The sequence below is a fragment of the Marmota flaviventris genome, chromosome 7 (genome assembly GCF_047511675.1).
Source record: "Marmota flaviventris isolate mMarFla1 chromosome 7, mMarFla1.hap1, whole genome shotgun sequence".
Classification (NCBI taxonomy): Eukaryota; Metazoa; Chordata; class Mammalia; order Rodentia; family Sciuridae; genus Marmota; species Marmota flaviventris.
The window spans coordinates 111,776,014-111,802,625 of record NC_092504.1 but is presented as its reverse complement, the minus strand read 5'-3'; the positions used below and the strand labels follow the sequence as shown (position 1 = coordinate 111,802,625).

At 37.3% G+C, this 26,612-nt stretch overlaps 1 protein-coding gene across 6 annotated transcripts in view; it reads left to right on the top strand.

The window, feature by feature from the left end:
* Positions 1–26,612, top strand: part of Fnip2 (folliculin interacting protein 2) — a 114,412-nt gene that overhangs the window by 27,438 nt on the left and 60,362 nt on the right. For 2 of the 6 annotated variants that reach the window (XM_027926746.2, XM_027926744.2), the window contains exon 1: positions 7,732–8,410. The exons of 3 other annotated variants lie outside the window; for them this stretch is intronic. In XM_027926746.2, coding sequence (XP_027782547.1) covers positions 8,235–8,410 — 176 coding nt within the window. In that variant the 5' untranslated portion in view covers positions 7,732–8,234. Of the gene's footprint in view, positions 1–7,731; positions 8,411–12,448; positions 12,710–26,612 lie in introns of those variants that run through there. One more of the 6 variants, XM_071614576.1, reaches the window with a different exon arrangement.

Below are 26,612 nucleotides of genomic sequence, written 5' to 3'. Positions count from 1 at the left end.
AGGGCCTTTTTTGTTTTTTAATAAGTTTCATACTAAATTATAGAGAAAAGTATATGTATTCTGAGTGGTCCTAAATTATACAGAGTAGTATATATATTTTGTTCATAGCACTAGCACTGAGATCAAGAAACAACATTCTATAACCTTTTTGTGTTGCTTCCTGGTTATCACACTTTGAAAGTCACAGATGGAAATGTTTGTGATTGGTTGTTGTTATGTATGGAAGTCATTATGGGGGAAGGTTGGTTTGGTACTGCAGATCATGAACCTCACTGCTCCCTCTCTTCCTGCATTTATTCCCTTTTTTTTTTTTTAATTACTAAGGTAATGTGAACTGGCAAAGAAAGAGTCTTTATAAAAAGATTCATTAGATGAAAATATTGGACTGGACTTTTCTGTCTTCAAACTCATTTCTTTTGATTGGGACTTTTGAGGGTTTTTTTTGGTACTGGGAATTGAATCCAGGGGTGTTTAACACTGAGCCACATCTCCAGCCCCTTTTTATATTTTATTTAGTGGCAGGGTCTTGCTAAGTTGCTGAGGCTGGCTTTGAACTTGTGATCCTCCTGCCTCAGCCTACTGAGCCACTGATATTACAAGTGTGTGCAGCCACACCCAGGTCCTAAATTTTTATTACATATTGTGATCTGCTACATTTTTATAACCTCAAGAGTGAGGTCAAGGGAATGCAAAAGTGCATCAGTACTTACCTTGAAACTTTCCAGATTTTTTAATTCTCCCAACTGTAAATCAGGCATTGGCCAGGTATGGTGGCACACGCCTGTAATCTCAGCAAGTTGGGAAGCTGAGGCAAGAGGATGTTCTAGTCCAGCCTAAACTCTGTTTCTCAATAAATAAATAGATAGGACTGGGGATGTAAGTCAGTGGTAAATTGCCCCTTGGTTCAGTAATTCAGTAAAAAATAAATAAATCAGGAATGAGAGTGGGCCTTTCTTGGATAGGACGTAGATCCTGGGGTCACTGCATTGAGTCTGAGCATAACATGAAACTTAGAGTGTTTTGGTTGATCAGAGATTCTGTCCATGTGCAGGAGGTTGGACTGGTGGCATTTATTGATTCATATACTTGGCGCTTTTCTGTAGGACCACTCAGTATCTAGGATATGAGAAGGAAAACTGTACAAATATCAGCTTAAAATTAAGGGACTGAAAAGAAAATAATTAAGAGCTTGAAGAGAGCTTGCAGAATGGAAGAAAATCTTTGCCTAGTACTCTTCTGACAGAGGGAGGAAAAAAATATATATATATACACACACACACATATATATATAAATTTGTCCATTTATTGACTAGGTTATTTGGTGTTAAGTTTCTTGAGTTATTTATATATATGAACATAAATAATAATATATAAATATTTAATATATGTTTATAATAAATATTATAAATTATATTTTAATAAACATAATAAATATAAATTATAAATATATATATGTATATAAAAATAACTTTAAAAACTTAACACCAAGCAAATAGTGTAATCAATGAATGGCAAGTGAACTAAACAGAAATTTTTTAAAATAAAGAAATACAAATGGCCAGAGCCAGGATTGTGGCTCAGTGGTAGAGTGCTTGCCTAGAATGAGTGAGGCCCTGGGTTTGATCCCTGGCACCACATAAAATTAAAACAAGTAAAATAAAGGTATAGTGTCTCCATCTACAACTATACACACACACACACACACACACAAACACACACACTCATATGTAGAAAGAAATACAAATGGCCAACAAATACTTGAAAAAATGTTTAACATCCTTAGCAAGCAATCAGGGAAATGCAAATTGAAACCACACTGAGATTTTTATCTCACTCCAGTTAGAATGGCAGTCATCAAGAATACAAATAATAAAAAAGCTGGCAAGGATGTGAGGGAAAAAAGAACATTTATATATTGTTGGTAGGACTGCAAATTAGTACAGCCGCTATGGGGATTCCTCAAAATACTAGCAATGGAATCACCACATGACTGAAGTATTCCATTTCTTGGTATTTATCTAAAAGAACTAAAATCAGCATATTAGAGTGATACATACATATGTTTATAGTAGCACATTTTATAATAGCCAAGAACCTGTCTAGGTGGGAAAATGTATAAAATATATTTATACAGTGAAATTTTACTTAGCCATAAAGAAGAATGAAATTATGTTATTTGCTGATAAGTGGATGGAACTGGAGAACATCTTTTTTGGAGGCAGGGGGTACCGGGGTTGAACTCAGAGACACTCAATCATTGAGCCACATCCCTAGCCCTATTTTGTATTTATTTAGAGACAGGGTGTCACTGAGTTGCTTAACACTTCTCTTTTGCTGAGGCTGGCTTTGAACTTGCGATCCTTCTGCCTTAGCCTTCCAAGCCCCTGGGATTACAGGTGTGTACCACTGTGCCCTGTTGGAGAACATCTTCCTAAGCAGGCTCAGAAAGTCAAAGATTCAATGTTTTCTCTCATATGTGGAAGCTAGAGAGAAAAAAGTAATAAAAAAGGTATCTCACTGGACTGTTGTTGTGGCTTAGTGATAGAGCGCTTGCCTAGCATGTGTGAGACACTGGGTTTGATCCTCAGCGCCACATAAAATAAATAAATAAAATAAAGGTATTGTGTCCATCTACAATTAAAAAAACATTTTTTAAAAAAGGATCTCTTGGGGAAATGGATGGCATTAGAGCAGATTATGCTAAGTGAAGCTAGCCAATCCCTAAAAAACAAATGCCAAATGTCTTCTTTGATATAAGGAGAGTAACTAAGAACAGAGTAGGGTCGAAGAGCATGAGAAGAAGATTAACATTAAACAGGGATGAGAGGTGGGAGGGAAAGGGAGAGAGAAGGGAAAATGCATGGAAATGGAAGGAGACCCTCAGAGTTATACAAAAGTACATACAAGAGGAAGGGAGGGGAAGGGGAAAAATAATACAAGGGGGACAAACGAATGTCAGTAGAGGGGGCAGAGAGAGAAGAGGGGAGGGGAGGGGAGGGGAGGGGGGATAGTAGAGGATAGGAAAGGCAGCAGAATACAACAGACACTAGTATGGCAATATGTAAATCAATGGATGTGTAACTGATGTGATTCTGCAATCTGTATATGGGGTAAAAATGGGAGCTCATAACCCACTTGAATCAAATTGTGAAATATGATATATCAAGTACTATGTAATGTTTTGAACAGCCAACAATAAAAAATTAAAAAAAATAAATAAATAAAAATCTATATCTGAAAAAAAAAAAAAAAAAAAAGGATCTCTTGGGGCCAGGGTTGTGGCTCAGAGGGCAGAGTGCTTGCCTAGCATGCATGAGGCCCTGAGTTCGATCCCCGGCACCACATAAAAATACACAAATAAAATAAATGTATTGTGTCCATCTACAACTAAAAAAAATGTAAAATGTAACTTTAAAAAAGGATCTCTTGGGCTGGGGATGTGGCTCAAGTGGTAACACGCTCGCCTGGCATGCACTGGGCACTGGGTTTGATCCTCAGCACCACATGCAAATAAAATAAAGATGTTGTGTCCACCGAAAACTGAAAAATAAATATTAAAAAAAAATTCTCCCTCTCTTCTCTTCCCTTCTTTTCTCTCTCTCTCCCCCCCCCCCTCTCTCTTAAAAAAAAAAGGATCTTGTTAAAATCGAGGGGAGACCAATAGAGTAGAGGAAGGGGATCGAGGGAGACAGAGGAGGGGATGGGTAAAGGAGGTTCTGGGGAATTAAATTAACCAAATTGTGCTATGTACATATAAAAATATATCACAATGAATTTCACTTTAATGTATAATTATAAATGCACCAACTTAAAAAAAAATGGAGGGGAGACCAACAGAGTAGAAGAAAGGGATCAAGGAGAAGGAGGAGGGAAGGTTCTAGAGAATGAAATTGATCAGTTTATGTTAGGTGTTTCTACATATTTCACAATGAATGACTCTTGCTATTAGGGATAATCATAATGTACCAACAAAAACAAAAACATTGAGGTGTGGGCTAGCAGTATAACTCAGTGGTAGAGTGCATGTGCAAGGCCCTGTGTTCAATACCCAGTTCCAAAAAATGAAAGTCTGAACCAGTAGTCTTCTTGCCTTATGCATATCACGTGGGTTCAGTTCACTATACTTCTGTGCTCCTCCCTCCCAGACTGGTGAAGTTCATCTGTATTGTGGAAGTATCAGAGGAAGAGCAACATTCCAGTCAACATGTTGAACTGCTGGAGGAGTGTGGGAGTCTCGTCAGTGGTTGCAAACACTTTTCTAAGTTTGTAAACTTTGGATAAAGCAAATTATTTTCTGTAATGCATGGATCAATTATGTAAGGGAAGTTGAGAACTCAGCCATGTGTAAAGCTACAAATAAGATTGATGTGAAATTATAGTATGCTTATGATTTAAGACTCAAAAGTAGGATCCACAGCATGATAATGGATAGCAGCGTGAGTGTACTATTTCAGGAAAGAGAGGACTAAGAAAATAGGGAGATTGGTTGAGGGAAAGAACAGACTTTAGGGCTCTAAAGGTCTAAACATACCTTCTCTCTACCCAGTGAGATGCTCTGGATTCTCAGAAAAATAATTGATCTCAGAAAAATAATAATGATACAGTTATTGCTTGTTTTTCAATTACTGAAGAAATTTTAGAACTCTCAAGTAAATATAAAGAAATTAGAGTCCAAAAAGAAGCATCCATTTTAACTACAATAGTGGTTTTGATGTGCATCTGTACTTTATTATTTTTTATCTGATTCTATATTGTGGAATTAAGGGTTATGGACTGGGATAACAGGAAATGACATTTTCACTTTTTAACAGTCCAAGTGTCCTTTGCGTTAAAATACCACGTGAGTTACATTGATTGTAGTGACCATAAGATGTGAGCCTCTGGGAACTTTTGGTATAGAAAATAAGGTTAGATTGCAGAATGAGTGTGCAAGTGCCTCCTGCTCAGAGTGTGTGCACAGGACTGTCACAGAAGCACTGCTTGTTGCAGGTAGATTTGTATCAGGTTTAATGCACATACTTAGTTTCATCAGGAATTATCTGTTGGGCATCTACCATGCATAAAACTTGGCACATTCATACAAAGATGAATGTCAAGACCTAGGGGTTTTTTTAATATTTATTTTTTAGTTATAGGTGAACACAATATCTTTATTTTATTTTTATGTGGTGCTGAGGATCGAACCCAGTGCCTCACGCATGCTAGGTGAACGCTCTGTCTCTGAGCCACAACCCTAGCCCAAGACCCAGTTTTTATATTCAAAGTGTTTACAATCTAGTTAGGACATAAGATACATATACTGTCATAAAACAAGTATGCTTAAAAAGTATTATAGGGCAATACAAGGAACAGAGGCCTAGGGAATGAAAAATTCTTCGTGGGGAAGATGGAAGTTTTGCTTAAGGAAGTAATTATCCAATTGGACAGTTCCCAGCCAGCAGCACCTGCATCCTGGAACTTGTTAGAAATGTGAGTTCTCAGATTCCACTTCAGAACTTTGGGATCAGGAGCCCCAGGTGTTGGGCAGCAATTTGTGTTTACAAGCTTAAGTTTGAACATCACTTTACCAAGGAAATGGTGGCTGAAAGATGTGCTGACTGAATTTAGGGAGGAACAACAACTGGCACATTATAAGGTACATGAGGATGGGTGCCTAAATGAAGGGGACTGGTTAAAGGGACCTAGTGTTTTTTGTGCCATGTAGTTTAGTTTCTGTTTAAGAGAATTCTTTCTGAATGTAGCTAAATCCTTTTTTCATTTAAATGTCTTTTATAAGTACGTTGTCATTTTGATCTCTTATTATTTACAATGTTTGTACCTCCTGGATGAGGAATAAAATGTACATGTTTATATCATTATTCAAAGTAGAAAACACACATCATATTGTATATGATAAAAAATTCATATACAATAGATGTTTCAAAATAGAATTTCATGACTTTTCGTCAGATCCTAGGTAAATATCTGTTAGAGACTGAAGTTTTAAAACTAAAATTGAGTTTTTATACATAAAGAATGGGATGTATTCCCCTAGTACCTCTATTACCTATTTTATAAAATATAGGGTTTGGGGGCATTTTTAAGGCTCTATCTCTCTTTTCTCTTGTGGTTTTTAGGCCAGACCCTAGGTAGTTGGAAAAGTTGGTTTGGAGCCACACGTGAACCCCTTGTTAGGTGGGCACAGAATGTTGAGAGGAGGCTCTGCTCTCCCAATCACCTTGTGCCTAAAACTGAAAATATTTTTTAAAAAATGTTTTTTAAAGAGATGAGAGAGAGGGAGAGAGAGAGAGAGAGAGAGAGAGAGAGAGAGAGAATTTTTAATATTTATTTTAGTTTTTGGCGGACACAACATCTTTGTTTGTATGTGGTTTGAGGATCGAACCCAGGCCGCACGCATGCCAGGCAAGCACGCTACCACTTGAGCCACATCCCCAGCCCCTGAAAATACTTTTATAGTGCTGTATAAGTAAGTATAAGTAATCTTCTGAGTCTTTGTTAAAAAGAGAAAGTTATCTTAAAGACAGCTCAAGGGGAAAAAGAACCCATGACCAGACTATGGCCCTGCAGTTAAGCTTTAAGCTCAACGTGTTCTCCTTCCTGAAAAATGAATTCATCCTCTCCTAATCTGATTTTTTTTAATATTTATTTTTTAGTTGTAGTTGGACACAATACCTTTGTTTTATTTATTTTTATGTGATGCTGAGGATCTAACCCAGGGCCTTGCACATGCTAGGTGAGCCCTCTACCACTGAATCACAACCCCAGCCCCTCCTAATTTACTTTGACTTGATACTGTCAATTTAGCATGTGCCATGTTGAAGCCAAGCTATTGCCATAGGTGTACTGCAATCTTTATTTCATAAGGGAGAGTGCATTTTAGATCTTTTTTGAGTTCATTTTAGGGAGACTTTCAGGGATTGAATATACAGTCATGTGTTAGGGCTGTCCTACATCAATTTTTCCTCATATGAGTGGAGTGAAATACATGGCTACCATATGTGAAGGTATATTTAAAGCTTCCTATAACCAAAGAGGCAGCCAAGGGTTCACCAAATTTTAGGGGTCTGTTAATATTTCTTCAGCCAGATTCCAGGATGAGGAAAAGAAATTGGGGCAATCACTTGTTGTTGGGTTTTTGTTTGTATCAGATTTTACCTGTATTCTGGGGTACTATAATTTTTATTTCTTCTAAAAGGAAAATTTGGGGCTTTGTGGTGTAACTCAATGGCAGAGTGCTTTCCTTGCATGGCAAGGCCTTGGGTCCAGTCACCAGCATGATAGGTAGATAGGCAGAAAATGTTTTATCCATGAACTCATAGAATGATATTGATTTTATAACATTAGTCTTAATTTTCAGATGATGTATGTTAGTATCAGAAGTCAAAATTGAAGTGGCTTTTGTCCTAGGGCTTTCTCAACTTGGATGTGTTGGAATTTAGTGCAAGAGTTTTGAGGGTTTATGGCTTGTCATTATCGTTACTCTTTTTGCTTACTAATTTTTTCCCTATATTAAAGCAAAAGTATGTCCGTACTCGATTCCTTCTCCCTACATCACCATAATATACATTTAGTCCTACATTTTGGCTGCTGTCTCTCACTTGGTATGGGTAGAGTTTTGCAAGGTTGCAGAGTAAGACCTGTCAGCTGACACTTGCTCACATGAGAGCCATTAAGAGGGTGGTGTGGCCAATGTCAGAACAACCTTGCAGCTGAAGGCAAGTCACTGCAACTGCCCAGAGCCATATGAATAGTCTTGTGACCAATTAATTGACTACAACATAATCTCCAGCTAGGGAGTGCAGATGGAGTGAGTCAGTCCAAGCTGCTCAACCTGTTGAGTGTTTTTTCTTTTGCTAACTGGAGTACAAGCTTGGGAACAAAAGTAGGAAGTGGGATTTGTACTCGTCTATGTTTATAATGGGTTTGCTGAGAGCATGTTTTATAATGTGATGGATGCATTTGACTTCCTAAATCATCCATGGGCTTAATTTACGTAGCAAATGAATGTTCCTCTTTTTTTTTTTTTTTTTTTTAAAGCTTCTTAAAGAGGAAATTAGTAGGCTGTTGCCAAGTAGCTTGTCTCATATACTGTATAGGGAGTGAAATGATAGCTTAGAACTGCTGGTCGCTGCGGAATATTCCTCAAATAACAAAGGAACTTCAAGATTTGTGTCCAAGTCCACGTTCACATTGATGGTTGGGATAAACCGGAAGAACATTAAACCACTCAGAAGATGTGTGGCGGCACAGCAAAAACCACAAACTGGCCAGGAGGCTGGCAAGATTCGGCCAGATGTGTGAGTGGTGTCGTCTCTGGTGCTGGGAGAATTTACAAGACGCTTTTATGCACAAAGATTCGAAAATGTGCTGGGGTTGGAAGGGGTTCTGATCACACGGAACCAGATGACAGGTTTGAAATTTTAGTTCTATTTTAAAGTCTCAGAGAAAGTTTTAATTCACTTTTACCAAGTAGATAGAGTTGTATTGACTTGAAAGTTGTTTTTCAGTAATGCCTCAAAGTGGGAGAAATGGGCTTACTGATGTGTGTACAAAGAGAAGACTTTTCCTTTACGGAAAAAGTTTTAGGCTTGGGCATTTTTTTTAGAGATTCTTATGTTTCTACTACCCATCTGCTTTCTTAACTTTTGATTATGTTTGCTGGAGCCAACTTAAAAGAAATGGTTATATCCTTGTCCTCTTGTTGCAACTTGAACAATACTATTTGCATTTATTTATGGGGGAAAAAGTTGTAGTCCTGAAGTACCTCCATACCTAGTAGATAGGGCACAGGATTGTGCTTCTTCCTAGCTGCATGGTAGGTGAATGCCTGTGCCTTCTGGTGGAGGCAGGGTGCTGAAGGAGAGCCCAGTCTCCCTCTGGAAAATCCTTTTCACGAGAGAGGGATAATTTTAATACTGGAGCTTGTCTAAAAAGAATAACTTTATACTTGGTATATTCGTTTAGTTTATTTCATCTACTTTGGAAGAATTCATTAATTTCACTAGTAATGGAACTTAATTGAAACACTATTTGTAAAGAATATTGCATATAAAAAAAATAAGAAGAAGAAGAAGAAAGAAAGGAAAAACTTTGAGAATTGTGTTTCATTTCAAAATCTTGTGTCTCTCGATAGTAAGGAGAACCAAAGGTTAAGCTCTGCTTCTCACGAATAGTATAAAGTTTCTAAATTCACTTAAATGCTTTTTTCTTACAGGAATTGGCTCAAAATGAGCACATTTTATAAGCTGTTTATCTTATAAGTATGTTCATTGATTTGAATGACAAATAACCAGGATATAGTTTCTGTCATGTAAAAATCTTTGAGGAGAAACTTAATTAAAGGGTAAACACTTCACTATAATCTGAGAACCCAGTAGATTAGAGAGTTAGAAGGGGGAAGTCACTTCAAAAGTGTTGGGTCATATGTTGTCCACTCAAAGAGAGATGTTTGTAGAAGAGGAGGTAATGAATGATGTGGTATTTTAGAAAAATACATTTGAGTATGCGGATAAGGATTTCACTTTTATAATGTTTTTATCTATTTCTTTTCAAGAAAGTACAGCTGGGTGATAGGAGAGTGATGGAATGGCTCAGTTTATCTGAATCCTGATTGAGATCCCCAGCTCTGCTGCCCAGGAGCCTTATAACCATGGGGAGGTCTCTTGGATTTTCTGGGTCTCACTCTCAGTTGTTAAACTATATGGTAGATTCATATTACTTTAAAATTATTTTCTAAAATATTCTAAGATATACTATTAGGACCTTCTGTATTCTGTATTTTGGTTATCCTATAGAATTCCACCTCTCCTAGTAAGTTATTTGGTGTACACCATTTAAAAAAAAATAAAATAGAATTTTTATATAAGCTGCTAACCTTTCAGTGACTTGGCTGTTTTGGGTAGGATTTTAACTATTTTTATTTAAGCAACACTTTAAACTTAATGAAATGTTTTTGTACTCATTTCCCCTTTCTTTATTCCCCTCCACCTTTTTTCCTGTACTGAGAATTTAACCACTGAGCCATATCCCCAGCTCTTTTCATTTTTTATTCTGAGACAAGGTCTTGCTCAGGGCCTTGATAAGTTGCTGAGGCTGGCTTTGAACTTCTTGTGCTCCTCCTGCCTCAGCCTCCCGAATCACTGGGATTACAGGTGTGTGCCACCCTTTTATCTTAACCTCCTTTAGATTTACTTTCCTAATGCTAAGGTTTACAAAAAAATTTTTTACAATGATGCCATAGATTTTTAGATTAATTTGGAATTAATCTCTGGTTACCAGATACCTTGGTAGATGTCACCCATTTTCTCTTCCCTTTGTTACAGTCTTAAGAATATATGTGTTCTTTGCAGTATTGTGCTGGTTTCCAGCTTTATTATGAGTTGGGCCAACCTCAGGGATAGAAGTGAATTATTGACAGAAGCTCCTACTGTGGGGATCAGGCTCCAAAGTGCTCATGAGTTATCTGTTTGCCTGAGTTATGTGGCAGTCAGTTAGGGAGACTTTCAACTCACCTTTTGCTCTTGGCTATCTGAAATCAATAATATCAGGTAGTTTTCTTAGTTGAGCATACTGACCAGTAGGGAGATGTGTACACCCCCTACTCCCCCTTCCGCCCTTATGATTTTTTTCCCCAGTAATTCAAAAGATGAATAAAAAAGTCTCCACAAATACACTAGAGTCACATGGCATACATAACAGTGGCCACTGTGCTAAACAGACATAATTCAATGCAAAAAGAAACATTTTTATTATCTCATTGTGGTTTCATGGATAGAAGTTGTCCACTTCCACTCCTCTTCACCTCTGTATTGACAGATATTGGGGTTCAGTTCATTTTACGAAGTTGCAGATTTAACAAAGAACTACAGTTTCATGAGGCATTGTCAGTCCTTTGTCAATACAAATCTCCTTGGTAACAATTCAGATATGGTAACTTTGAAGTATGATGCTGAGTATATGATGCAGTGTTCAAATAATTGCTTCCAGTTTCCTGTCTTAAAATCTGGACTGTAGCAAGGCTATTAACAACTTTTGATTTTGGCCTTATTCAGAAAATTAGATAAGGCCCTAGGACTGTTTATATGAACATTTGCCAAACATATCTGTGAATCAGTGGTAAGAGAAAACCTGTCATACCTTCTTGTTTTAAAGTGTACCCTTCACATGCTGAAGAGGAACTGAAACAAAATACTTCAGAGTCAATTAAGCTTACAGTTTCATATCTTGAAATTTGAATTCAGAAGAAATTTTCTGTGCTGCTTTAGTTACCATCATGGGTGCTTGGGGTGTGACTCAGTGGTGACCCTGGCCCCAACACCAAAACACTACAATCCCCTGGATGGAAAAAGCAGAGGATTGAGTTTAGATATGGATTCACATACATTTTAGGTCAACTAATTCTGTTTAAAAAGGAAAATTCTTAGATTGTCTGTGGTGGTTGCTTTAAGAGGAAAGTGAGTGCAGAAACCAAGGTGTATTTTCACTAGTGAACTGCTTCACAGACATAAGCCAATCATGATTTGCTACCAGTCTTTATTTATAGAAGTTAGGATTACTGACTAGGAAATGCAGAACTAGTCCCAGATTTAGATAGCAGTATGTTAAAGCACCAGACCAAAGAATTGTGAAGAGTCTAGGAAAAGGCTGCTAAAATAAAGTACAATGCAGGTTGTAGGCGTGGGAAGAATATTTTTCATTGTGTTCTGCACATAGAAACAGTGTGAAATTCTACTCTGATACTACTTAATAGAAAAAGTAGCTGTTGGACAGGTTGAATGAAATGGGTGGAGAAAAAAAAAACAAAAAACCAAAGCCTAGTCAGCTGATAGTCTTGTGCTTGTGACAAACTTCCCAGGGAGGTTGTACATTGCTGGGTGTGACTATGTTCTGGTCATTACTGTCACAAGTTCTTCTGTCCTTCCTGCATTCCTTCCCTTTTCACTGATTTTGTGTGCAATGAGGAATTTTCTTTGTCTAATTATAAAAGCTGATTCCACTGGTTGATGGTTGTGAGATGTAACTTGAGACTGAGTAAATGCATGAAGGAATGTGGTGATAATCTGGTATTGCTGCAGTTCCATGTCTGATTTAGATTTCAGCATTCGTCTTTTCTGAGGACATGTTAATTATTGGGAATGAATCACAGAAGTCTAAATACAGGGGATTTTCATAGAAACTGACAACTGATATAAACTTTTGTCTGGGTCTTATCTTGATAAGCGTTGATGACATAACAGGGTAAAGCACTTGTTATTAGTCACCATAAGTAATCGTGTCCAGAATGACAGTGTTCCAGACGGAAGGCGAGTTTACTTCATCACTGAAGTCTGCAAGCCATGGCAGCTTCTGAAGCCTTTTCCCCTCAAGTTCCTGCTCAGCTCTGTGCTCAACTGGAATGCTCATTGGACTGGTCCAGGATTCCTGATTCTCCTATTATGACTCCTGTTGTGAGTCAGGCTCTGGCTTAGCCTTATCCTTTTATTGTTAAATTGACAAAAGCTGAATATCTGCTGAACAAAGATGGAGCAAGCTGTGATGGGAACTGGTGAGAGCCATAACTTGTGACCCATCTAAGATTATAATGGAGCTCCCAGTCCAGACTCACCAAAGTGAATCCAGCCCGTGGACTGTGGAAACACCAAGATTGCTAAGAATTTTCTTTTCTTTCTTTTTTTTTTAAATGGGCCTAAAGAGGATGTTTGGATATCAGGTATAAATCCATGTGTTAAGCTTTATATTTGAAGGGTTTAATCTAAAGTTCTATCAGTTTAGGAAGTTTAAAAAACTACTTTCAGGTCTTTATAGAACAGATATTAATGAAAACCCTGTTTCTCACTGTTTCATATTACCCTGCTCAAAGTAAATTTAAAAAAATTAAAAAGAAGAACTTTATGAAATTAAGTTGTGTTTTTTAAAAATATTTATTCTTAAGTTTTAGGTGGACACAATATCTTTATTTCACATTTATGTGGTGCTGAGGATTGAACCCAGTGCCTCGTGCATGCTAGGTGAGCGCTCTACCACTGAGCCACCACCCCAGCCCAATTAAGTTATTTTTTTCATCTTTAATGTGTGAAAACCTGTGGAAAGAACTTTTCTACCTTGATTTCATGATTGGGGTAGGGAAGTCTTCTCTGCCTTGAATTCACTATGTCTTTGGGAATGTTTCCAAATATCTCTGTTTCTACTCTCTTCTTAAAAAGCATAGATGATGGATTGGGTAGTAATTTCCCAAGTAAGTGATTTTTTTTTTTTTTTAAACGTAGGTTCCTGATTCACTTTAAATCACTGAATCAAATTCCTGCAGGTGGAACCTGTAAAGCTTTGTACAAGGGAGCCAAGTTTGGGAACTACTGTGTAGGTGGTGTTAGGTCCTTTCAGCTCTTAACTTTCAGAAATGGGAAGACTTGGCTCTGAGTAATCAAAGGAATCAAAAGTACCTTATAATAATCGTTTTCCATGTAAGGGAGCAAGCCACATAGATATTTGCTGAAATACAGTCTCAGCAGAGTGAACAGCAGATGGCAAAACATGCCTGATGTGCATCCTAAAAAGAAAAATGTTTCCTGAGGGCAAAGATGGTTTGGATTCAGAACGTAAATGGCCAATAATCCTTTGTGGGAATGTGAATAGGGCAGAGGTGTGCTACTAGTAGGCAGGACTAGCAGTGGCATGCTATGATATGAGGGAGGTAGAGGTTCCCCGTCCTCCTAATATTGCTTCCACTGTCCTTCACTTGATAGCAAAACCTCCTGTTACTCAATCCTTGTTTCTTTGTATTTAACCCTTGTTCTCTGTAGGCAGTAACTCATATCTTAGTGTGAACTATTCTTATAAGAATCCTTTGCTCTTTTGGGAGGAGCAGAACGGGCAAGGACTGGGAATGTTCCCTGGAGCAGTGTGAAAGTGGACCCTCACCTTTCTAGCTGAGTGGATGGAACTCATGGAAGTCATGAAGTGGCCTGTGATTACTGCTGAACAGGAACAGACTTGATGGTGATATCTGAAGCTCAAGTAATGTGTCCTTGGTTCTCACCATCACAGGGAACCCTCTATCGGGCCATAACAGACCAAATTCAGAGAATAATCCCATCACATATTTTAAAACTATTGCCAAAAATTCCTGTATTTAAAAAAAATTCCTCTGACAATTGAAATTTAAAAAAAAATTTCCCTTTTAGAGTACATTTAGAGCAGTTTTAGGTTCACAGCAAAATTGAGCAGAGTTCCCATAATACTCCTGCCCCCATGCACCTGGTGCCTCCCATGCTGTTGACATTTCTCACCAGGGTGGTGTACTTAACCAATTGTAACACAACCGATGAACCTGTATTGACGCATAGTTATCACCCAAAGTCTGTAGCTTCCATCAGTGTTCGCTATTGGTGATGTACATCTAATGGGTTTGGACAAATGTATGATATGCTTTATCTATTATTTATACAGGCTAGTTTCCCTACCCCAGAAACACTGTGTACTTCACGTATCCATTCCTTCTCTTTTCAGCCCCTGCAACCATTCATCTTTTTACTATCTCCACAGTTAAACCTTTTCCAGAGTGTCATTTGATGAAAATCATACAGTATTTAGCCTCTTCAGAATGACTTCTTTTACTTAATATACTTAAGGTTTTTCCTTGTCCGTTCATGGCTTGATAGCTCATTTCTTTCTAACCCTGAAGAATATTTCATCTATAATCTTTTTACCCATTGAAGGACAGCCTGGTTGTTTCCAAGTTTGGGCAGTTATCAGTAAAGCTACTCTAAACATCTGTGTGCAGATTTTTATGGGAACATGTTTTTAACTTGATTTCTGGATTGTAAAGTAAGAGTAATGTTTGGTTTTGTAAGAAAATGCCAGATTGTCTTCCGAATGTCTCTATGACCAATACTTAGTAAGAGTTTCTCTTACTCCATATCCTTGTCAGCATTTGGCATTGTTAGCCTTCTAGATTGGGCTATTTTAATAGTGAATAGCTCGTATTTTCTTTTAATTTGCATTTTTCTAATGACATGATGTAGAGCATGATTCTTGCTATCTTTTCTGGTGAAGTGTCTGCTCAGGCCTTTGCCCTATTTTAAATCATGTTGTTTGCCCTTTTTAAAATCATGTTTTGCTTTCTTATTGTCAAGTTTATAAGAGTTTTTGTTTTTGTTTTGGATGGCAGTCGTTCATTAGATATGTCTTTTACACATATCCCCCCGCCCCCAGTATGTGGCTTGTCTTCCCATTCTCTTTACAGTGTCTTTGGCAGAGTAGAAGTTTTTAATTTTGCCTTTTGTTCATTTCTTTTATGGGTTGTGTCTTTGGTGTTTTATCCAGAAACTCTCAGCCATACCCAAAGTGACCTAGGTTGTCTCTTGTGTTATTCTTTCTGAGTTATATTTGCATGCTACATTTACATTGGCAATTCATTTTGAGTTAATTTTTGTGAAGGTTGTAAGGTATGTTACTAGATTCAGTTGTTTCAGTATCACCTGTCAAAAGTTCAGATTCAACTGTTCATTGCTTTTATATGAAATATTAAAAAAAAATTCCAATGGATGTATTCAGAGCTGATCTTAGCACCCTGTCTGTGTTCATGTCAGGGTAGCTACTTTCCTCCTTTCTTTTTAAATGCCCTCAATTTGAACTTTATGTTGGTATTAATTAATTAATTAATTTTTGGTACTGAGGATTGAACTCAGGGACACTCAACCGCTGAGCCACATCCCCAGCCTTATTTTGTATTTTATTTAGAAACAGGTTCTCACTGAGTTGCTTAGCGCCTACTATTGCTGAGGCTGGCTTTGAACTTGCAATCCTCCTGCCTCAGCCTCCTGAGCCGCTGGGATTACAGGCATGCACCACCACTCCTGGCTTGTAAATTTATTTTAAAGAATTTTGTGAATCCTTTTTTCTGATTGTTAAGACAATATAGTTTTATGAAACATTTGGAAAATGCAAGCAAGCAAATTTAAGAATGAAAGTCCAAATCATCCTTAATACTACCACATAAAATTGAACTATTAACACTTTTATTTATTTCCTTCCAGTGTTTTTTTTGTTACATGGGGGTAAGCTAAGTTGTACTCAGTATATTATATTATACATCAAGTTATATGATCTGCTTTTCTTTTATTATAATAACATGATAGTTTTACCATGTCATTAAAATTGGCTTTTTGTTTGAGTGTATGTGCCTGTATGCACAGACCCTGTCACTCTGGCTAGTGTGTGTGGCTATAACAGGCTGTCTAATGATGACCCCTAACTGCCCGCCTCTGCACTTGAGATAGCTATCACAAATTGCCCTTCATATATGGTCATAAAATTTTGTATCTCTATCTGTATTTATTTGGTGTGGATGGTCAACTCAGATTTTGGCCAATCTAATAATAGGTATTGATTTTTATTTTATTTTTATTTCCTTATCTCTCAAATCAGGGCTTTGTACCTGCTAGGTAAGTACTCTATCACTGAACAATATCCCAACCCCCTCCTCCTTTTGTTAAATTTTGAGACACAGGTGTCTCTTAAGTTATCCAGGTTGGCCTTGAACTTGAAATTCTCCTGCCTCTGGCTACCAGCTTTCCTTTTCTCTTTTTAAAAATGGGGTTTAGCATTTTTCCATATGTTAAGACTATTTCTTTGTGTATGTGTGTGTGAAGTTTCAGTATCTTTTGCCTACTTTGCTGTTGTTTTAATGAATCTTTTAAACAATTAACTTCTAGTTTTTTAGTATCAGGGAGATACTTTGTGATATGAACTAATTTTTTAAACTTTTTAAAAGGCCTTATTATATATAGATAGGTATTTTAAATTGAAGTCACACTGTAGGTATAATTTTGTGTTCCACGTTTCAATCTTAAATTATATTACCAGTATTTGTATTTTTCAAATAGAGCAGGTTTTTACACCTCAGATGGGGAAACAGAGGGTGTTACCCTAACTCATTTGTCACTGGTGTTGAGCCAGTAGTGTGGAGTTGGGAAAGCACAAAATCCAGAGTCTTGTGACTTTGGTTTGAGTTCTGACTTTGCCTTGTACTGGTTATAACCTTGTTGAAGTCTCCTAACTTCATTGTAAAACAGATTATATAATACAGATTCTCACAGAACATTTTGTGAAGGTCAGCTTAGGTAAATTCTGTAAAACTGTTTGGCAACTCTAAAATGTTAGGCAATTATTTGTGTTGTATGCTGATCAGTTTTTTTAAAAAACAATATTTTTATCCAAAAATGTTCTTTTTTCAAAAATAGATCATTTATTTATTTATTTATGGTGTTGAGGATCAAACTCAGTGCCTCAATGTGCTACGCAAACGCTCTACCACTGAGCCACAACCCTAGTCTATGCTGTACAGTTCTGAACAGACTTGTCCTGTCTACCTCCCAGCACCAGGCCTTGGAAACTGATGTCTCTGAGCTCCATGAGAATTATGTAGTAAAAAGAGCATTTAAATAGTATGATGGAAATTCATTTGATACAGTACTAGAACAGCAATAGCAAACTGAAAACCATAGATAGATTTAATAAATGAAAAAAGGAATACTTTTTTTTAGAGAGAAAAGTTCTCCCATTCTTGGGGGACACAGGGGTTAATGAAGGACAGGAAGATGTGATATATAAATGTGGAGAAGAAAGCTCAATAAATGTCATTGTCTAAGACCAAACTACATATTTGGAAACTGAATCTGAATGCCTTGAATTCATTAAGGTGGTTTCCTTGTAGGAGTTCACCCACTGCCTCATGCTTCAGCTACCAAGAAGCCTCTTAAAGGAACTGGTATCAAGGGTATTTGTCTTAAAGCAATAATAGTCCCACCCACTACTGGGGGTTGAACTCAGGGCCTCACACATGCTAAACAAGTGCTCTACTACTGAGCTGCATCTCCAACCTTGTTTTATTTTATTTTGAGACAGAGTCTTGCCAAATTGCAATCCTCCTGCCTCAGTCTTCTGAGTAGCCAGAATTACAGGCATGCACTATCGTGCCTTGCAATAATGGATTTTAAAAATGAGGGGTTGCATACTGGGATTGTGGCTTAGTGGTGGAGTGCTTGCCTAGCATGTGTGAGGCACTGGGTTTGATCCTCAGCACCACATAAAAATAAATAAATAAAATAAAGGTATTGTGTCCATCTATAATTATTATTATTTTTTTTTTTGTAAATGAGGGGTTGATTTTGTTACAGTACTAATCTTTTTTTATTTTAAATTAATGAAGAGATAGTACAGTCACATAGTTTAATATTCAAAAGGCACAAAGCTGTGGTAAGCAGTTAGAGCACACTTACTGTGTGCCTGACTCTGTTAGGTACTTTATAGATTACAAGAGAAAGACTGAAATGTAAACAGTATTCAGGGAAGTCATCTGCTTTCTCCACTCTGAACAACCCAGCTTTCTGCTCGGAGACAAGTTGTGTTAGGTATTCTACTCATATGTAATAAAATCCAGATTCCCTCATTCCCAATTTTTTCTTTCTGTAGGTATATGGTAACATTTAATACACAATTTTCTTTGTGTGTGCATGTTTGTTTTTGTGGTGCTGGGCATCTGCTGTACTGATGAACTGTATCCCAAGCCCTACTACTACTACTACTACTACTACTACTACTACTACTTTTTTGTACCAGGTATTGAACTCAGGGGCATTCAACCACTGAAACCCATCTCCAGCCCTATTTTGTATTTTATTTAGAGACTGGGTCTCACTGAGTTGCTTCGTGCCTCACTTTTGCTGAGGCTGGCTTTGAACTCACCATCCTCCTGCCTCAGCCTCCTGAGCCCCTGGGATTACAGGTGTGCACCACCATGCCCAGCTACTTCTTTTTTTTTCCAGTTAGAATTATGTCTTAGAGTTTATTACGCTATGGAATTGCAAAGGAGGAGCTTTCTCATTCTTTGTTGTATCTAAATAGCACTATATGATGTGGACATACTATAGTTTTTTCACCATCTATGTTGACAGTTTGTTTTTAGTTCTTTACTATTCCAAACAGTTCTGCAGTGAATACTTTTTGTACATAATTGTTTTGCACCTGTGCAACTTTATATGTGGGACTGGTTTCCTATAAATGGGGTTCCTGGATCAAGGGTATATGTGTTTGTGCTATCTTTTTCAGGAATATTATTTTATAACCAGAGACAAATTACAATTGTTTATTTATTTTGGTTCTCCCAATTTACATACAAAAAAGACCTTTCACAGAGAATCATATTTTTGACCTCTAGAAACTTCTAGGAAAATAGAAATATTACCTGATCTCTGTTTCTGTTAATTAATATGTAAAACAGTTAGAATTAATATGTAAAATAATGTCTCCGAGTCTTTAAAGACATTCATTCATCTGTTACTAGAATACGGTTTCCCTGGAAATAGGGAAACCTTGCCTTCTGGAAAAGCGAGGCAGTGGTGTTTGCAGGTTACTTTTTAGCAAAGCCATTGTACATTTCAGTAATCCAAGAATTTATTCAGTCTTGAATGCTTTGGTTATGCTGACAAGGATATAAAAAAATTATCTCGGTGAATATTGAATTAATGCACACACAAAGATGAACATCAAAACTCTCTTTTTGCTAGGTTTTTCTTTTTTTTTTTAAAGTGCATGCATTTTCTAGTTTGTAGATGTTGGAAAAGAACAATTAGTGCTCATTTAGAATTAAAGGAACATTTTGGGGAAAATGGGCCATATATAGATATTCGTGGAGTTTAGGGAATAAACTATTAATAACAGCAACAATAAAATCTGGAAAACTAGTCAAGGACAGAATCTTAACTGCATGGGAAGCCCTGCCTTTTCAGTGTCCCTCTTACTCCAAAAGGATTTATACTTTAGTCCTTTAAATTTTGTAAGCATCTTTTGAAAGTTTTATTAATGAGGTATGTTTTTATTAAGAAGCATGCTTATCAAAGCATAGAGTGTATCTGTAAGTGTTAAAGAATACCATACTGCAATGTACATTAATTAATTCGGATTATTTTCCTCTTAGGACCTGGCTGAGATTATCTGCTGCAAAGTATCCTGTGCACATTTAATAGATGACAGGGGTTTATAGTGTGTTAGAGCTGGAAGGACCAGACCTGTGGGGATAATTTTAGCCTCACCCCATTTTACAGAGGAGGACAGGTTAGACTGTCCTCCTCTGATCACAGACTATGTATATCCCAGGCCTTCTGACCTCTAATGTAGTTTCGTCTGCACTGTGGTAGCCCCAGGGCAGTGGAGCATGAGTAGTGGTGGTGTGAGCCACATGGAAACCTCACCTCATTCAGTTTTACCTTATATGACCCTGAGCTCAGAAAAGATGGGAGAAACTGTCTTCTGTACTTGATATTTCATAATAGCTAAACCTCAATCTGTATTGTGACTCATACTATAATGTTTGGTCACGGCTGTGAACACATTTTGTATAAACTTAAGTGGTTTTGTGATGTTTGCTGCCATTTATAGCATTGTTTTGGTGGCAAGCGTGGGAAACAAGCCAGGAGCTATACCCTACTTAAAACAAAACTTCTGGATGTTGTCTTTGTTAGGGATCAGCTATCTTCAGGAAAATAGGGGACCTGAAACTTACGTATACCTCTTTTGTCCTTCCCTCAGAAAGAGTATTAGTTACATAGATGAACAATCCACTATCCCACAATTCCCCAATCCTAAAATATTTGAAAAATCTTTTGGAATTGATCTGAACTGATGGAAAGCTATTTATAGTCTCCATTTAATCCACCTAGTTAAAGTATTCATAATTTGGGCTGGTAAAATATTAATTTGTTTGATTTTGGGGTTTGATTACATCTTACACTATGGAGTAGGTATTATGTAGTTTAAGCAGCTTCCTAAAATTGAGGGATCTGAATTCTGAAATATCTAACCCTGAGGATCTCTGTTAAAGGAGTGTGCACCTGACCTTGGAATTATGCTCTACATAAAAGCACTTTTGTACTTATGTAGTTCTTTTGACAATCTTATGGGTCGATAAGGCAGACATATTTTGGGAAAGTTTATAGTACTAGAATTGGAGGGTTCTTCAATTAGTCACCGGAGTTGAAACAGGTAGAGTTAGAAGCTCTGTTTACCATGGCGAATGCTAATCCAAGTCCCAGGCATCGTGTCCTCTGTGACTTCCATCCTTCACGCTACTATATGGTCTTCTCTTCGTCCTTTGACTTCCCCATAAACCATTTAGACATTTATCTGAGTACCTGTAGCAGTGGACTGTTACCAAGTTTACTTAGGTATTTATGTGCATTTTGAGGTCAGAAATGAATTTAGTTAATTTCTGTTACCATAACTGGATTAGGACAGGTGCTTAACAGTGTGTGGAGGAATTGTGGCAGAGTGTGCTTTGGGACTTGTGTTCTTTCCATGCCATGCTGCTCACTATGTAAGATGTGTTCTTCATCCCAAATTATTCTTAAGAGTAAAGGATTTACTTACATATCACTATCTTTTTGGTATTTTTAGTTTTTATTAGAGCATTATAATACCATAATAATGAGATTCATTTGTTACATATTCATACATGCACAAAATATAACTATAATTTTATTTTGTATCTCTCCTCCTTCCCTCCCTTCACCTATTTTTTTAAAGATAGAAAAATTGTAACCAGTATTTAATGTAATTATTTTTTGATATCAGTAGGATACATTTAACGGAATAATTAATTAATTAATATCTTTAGTATTGCATATTAAAGCTTCTTATGAAAATTAGAATCTTAAAGCACTTTTTAGTGTACTCTTAACCACAGGACAGTAACTCAGTGGTGAATTGTTATGCATTTCCTATGAAATAACACCAGGCGATTCTTGCACACCTAAGCTTGCAGAAGTACAAAATAGGGAAAGAAAGGAGAGTCAACTAATTTGCAGATTATGTTCCCATTAGTCATCTTCTTAAGAGTATTAAACTAGCAAAAAAAAAAAAAAAAAGAAAGAAAAGAAATACCCATTCTGTTACTGCCATCTATTTACACAACTTTTTCTTGAAATAAATAGCTTACTACTGGATGGGGGAAAAATGTATATTTTGTTCTGACAGGTGAGCTCTGAATGCCACCTTGAGCATAATTTTGACTTCTCTAGTCCCAGTTTTCCTTTCTTTTCAGGTTGTCATTCAGCCCTCTTCACTTTGCTTGAGCAAAACTTTTGGAGACATTTCTGTTTGTAATTTAATTTTTTTTGAGAGTAGAGAAGTGCTGAGAGTTAAAAACATAGACTAGGGTTTAATAGTGGCTGGAATATATCATCATAAACATAGTAAGTTCTGTTGGAGCAGGGGTTATGATTCGTTCATTGTTTTACTCCAGTTCCTGAATGATTGCTCAACACAGTCAGCAGACAAGAACTACCTCTTAAATACATGGTATTCATCAGTTTTTGTTATCATTATTGTTTTCTTTTTAAAAAATATTTTCTTGATTTTGATATTTCTTTATCATATATAACTTTTTAAACATTTACATTCTTAGGTCACAAGACTATTCTTTAGACTCTTTATGTGAAGTTGTTTTTGACAGTAGAGGGTTGCTTCCTTGTGGGAGACCAAGAGGGGAAAAGTAAATCATGCTTTTCGATATGGGCTTACGCCCACTTCTGGTCTGATTCCTGTAAAAGTTTGAGGCAAGAGTAAACTTGGACAATAGAACTAGTCTTGAAGGATATAGCAAATCACCCTGCAACAAATTATATAACTGTGCTCTCTTCCTTATTGCTATTACTCTTTAAAACCCTGGAGACAAAATACAGTACTACCTCTCCATTGACCTGAAAATGCTCTTCTCAAACCACTTCAGTATTTTTTCAAAAACGCAGGTCAGATCATGTTATTGCCTCTCTTGAAAACTTGGAATTGGTACACCCCTACTTATAAAACAAAATGTGCATTCCTTGGCATAGCGTCTAAAGTCCCCCACAGGTAGTCCTGTACTCTCTCCAGTTTCATCTGCTTTGTCATTCGTCTGCAAGAAACATATTCCAGGCACACAAGATTTTGATATTGTACCATTTGCTTTTTTTGTGTTTGTGCTGTATGTACCCTCAGCCTATGATGACTCCCTTGTTCGTTATTCCCTCTGTGTCTTTGTCCCGATTTTATTCTTATGAGGACACAAGTCATTTGATTAGTGTCCTTACTAATTTAGTATGAGCTCATCTTAACTTGATTACATCCATAAAGACCTTTCCAAACAAGGTCATATTTGTAGGTATAGGAATTAGGACTAGAACCATACGTAACATATGGGTTTATAAATTTTAGAGAAATCTCTTTTGCTTGTCAGCTTTCAAGGGAGTAATTCAGACTTTGACTATTGCTTTCTGCTCTTCATTAGTAGTTCCAAAAATAAGGCCTAGTTTCCATTCTAACCAGGCAGATTTTAGCATCATAGAATTTTAAAATCCAAAAACCTCCACTTGTAATTTTGTTTAAAATTTTACAGTAAAAAAAGGTAGGCCATCTTATTTTCTTGTGCTTAAATCATAGTGGGCAAATAATACATGGTCCCCTGAGGCCAGATGTGGTAGTGTTTCCTTACTCTCAACAAAGGCAGACAAACAAGATTGTTTTGATTAAAATGCATTTCTCTGAAATGGTCAGTATTTTAAGGCAAACAGCCCAGAGCTTATTGTTTATTGAAGAGTTGCCCTCAGTCATATGGAGACTGTACCATTTGATATTATACCATTTGCTTTTTTTGTGTTTGTGAGTTATCCTCAGTAAAGCCCCAGGAACTTTGTTCAGGGCTCACAGAAGTTCCATAGTAAGTGACGGTTAGATGTTGAAGTGATTATGAATGAAAATATATTTGTCACGTGACTGCTACTACTAACTCAAGCCCTGTTAGTGTGGTAGGGAAAGGAGCTGGCGGAGTGCTGGGAATCTCCCTGGATTATCTCCTTTAATCTTCACAACATGCCCTATGATCTGCTAGGGAGACTTTCCCAAGGCTATAAAACTCGTGGGAGGCAGAGCTCAGATTTGATCCCAGGCCTGTCTTATTCTGAAACCCTCATTTAGTGGCCTTTGTCAGGTCTCTTTTTCCTTTACCCAACTGTGCAACTGTTAATTCCCTCTGCTAATAATAGAGATGATGAATGTCAAAATTATGGTTGGGTGTTAAACTAAAGAAAGTGGTCATATGAGAGAAGAATAGAGTTTTCCTTGTTTCTATAAAATACTTTTAAAACATTTGTGTCAAAAAATTGAATAATCTGACATATGTACTTCTCCTGTACCTTTTATTTCCATCTTTTTTGATTGAAAAAGAACATGAAATTTTTAATAAAGTCTTATAATCATTATTAAATTTGAATTATTCCTAGGTAGGCTATCTTTGTTTTAATTGATATTTTGAAACATTCATCATAAGAATGGAACAACTTGTAAATTATAATGCTATTTTGGCAAAAATGTAATTATTGGGACAAAATAGAGTAAGAAAATATAAGGCAATTACATCTTTGTTGACTTTTTTCACTCACTTCTAATAACTTCAACCTGTGTATTTTGGTTTCTGTTTGTTTGTTTCTTTGTTGTGCTGGGGATGGGACCCACAGCCTCAAGCATTCTAGTTAGTGCCCTACACTGAGCTACAGGCCCAGTCCTTGGACTATTTTAATACATAATTTCAGAGAGTGTTTTAATGGCCTTTTGTAATTTTAAATTCAGTGGTTTGAGTCACAGTCATCAGACTTTAGGTTGTGACAGAAAATGAACTTCAGGGAATAGTGCTTACTCAGGAATAGCTGGTTTCAAGTGCCAGCAGGAGTCTGTGTCATTCCATTGCTCACCTGCTTTTCCTCCACGTTGACTTCATTTTCAAACAGGCGCTTGCCTCGTGATGGCAAAAATAGCCACCAGCAATCCTGGGATTACAAGCTGAGCAACTAAGTTTTGGGACTGGCTCCCATAGCTCAGCTCAGGTCATGTGGCCATGTCTCATTGCCAGATCTAGAACTTGGACTACCTCTGGACTGAGAGTAGAGGAAAAGCGCTTTCCAAAATAAACTTGCCATGCTGTTCTCAAAATTAGGAGAAAAGAATGCTGGGCATAAATTAGAACACAGGTTGTTGAAAGAAGGTACAATCAGAACTTTGTATTTTTTGCTGCTGGGATTTAAGAAAACAAATCTGCTGCACTAAAAGAGCATGTTCCTTTTTAACTAACCACTGCCAGAAAAAGGAAAGAACCAAAAATGCAGTTTGTGATTGGGTACCAGACTTTGTATTGATTTTCTTTAAAAATTACGATATTCACACTCCTTCAAAGACTTTAGAGTCCCTACTGTGTGTCACCCCCTGTGTGAAGTGCTTTATGTATTTTATTTATCTGTACAGGTACTTTGTGAGGTCAGCATTACTATACTCATTGTCCTTAATCAAAGAAGATGAAAGGTCAGAGTGTTTGGATTGAATCCAGATGCGTCTAACTTCACTTACACAGTCTCTTACTTTTACAATTGTCTGTCCATCTGTTACCTGTCTCTCTTACATCCTCCTCCAGCAGTTCCTGTCTAAGCACCTGGCACCTCGGTTCTGCCTCTTGAAGATGTCTCCATGCCTCCCTCCATTCCTGTTGCTCTGGCCTTCATTAGGGAGAACCTGAACTCTTCTCATACATTCTCTTTGGCGTACCTGCCTCTAGTCTTAGCCCACCCCCATTTTCCTTAGAGCAGCCCAGCTGAACTTTTAAGCAGTATGGGTCTGATCTTAACAACCGTCTGTTTGCCTCGGCTTCTCCTTGCACTGAGAGCAAGATCCTGCCTCTGCCGCTTTCCACCACCTCGCCACACTCTCCAGGCTCTTTTTGTCATCTCTTCCCCTGGTGCAGTAGTCGTACGCTTGCCACGTTCCTTAGTCTTCATAGTACATTCTTTATTCTCGTTCTCTCTTTAACTCTTACTTCTTCAGTTTTGTCTTTAAATGTCACTTTAAGTCCTCAGGGACTTCTTGCCTCTCCCACTCCTTCAATCTGGAAACCTGAGACTCCCTCACATCCTTTACTTTTTCTTTTTGCACTTTTGGCAATTTTTAGCTGCACATTTACGTACAATTTATTAGTCTGATATTCCTCATTAAACCTTGGACTCCATGAATGCAAGGACTGTTTGTTAGTCACTGACTCTTTGGCATCTGCCACAGAGCCTCAAATGGGTGATGATTGAATTCATCTGAATGTGCCGAGAGCAGTACAGTTTTCATTATTGCTTTTTCTATAGTTCTCTCACTCTGGTATCATTTATTACTGAAGAATAAACCTGTATTTTCTTCTGAGTAGTTTTGTCCCAGTAGCTTTTGGTCTGCTTAGGAACAAGCTGTGCTTCCTAGCTATAATCTTTAGCACTTCAGATGCTATGCAGTGATGCACTTGGTTTTCAGAACTTCTGTATCAGAGCCAGACATAATAGGGGAAAATAATAATTCAGAATATATAACTTTTCTCAATATGACCTGAGTGTGGGTGGCTGGAAGAGGGAGTGAGAAGGCTCTACTGACTTGTTCCACATGGTCCCCTGCTCAGTGACACAGAAGCTTAAATACTCCTTTACTTCTGGTGTGCCATCCTCAGAACCCAGGCATCCAAATTTAGCCCTCTCTGCATGTCCTTGCAATTTCTGGCTGCC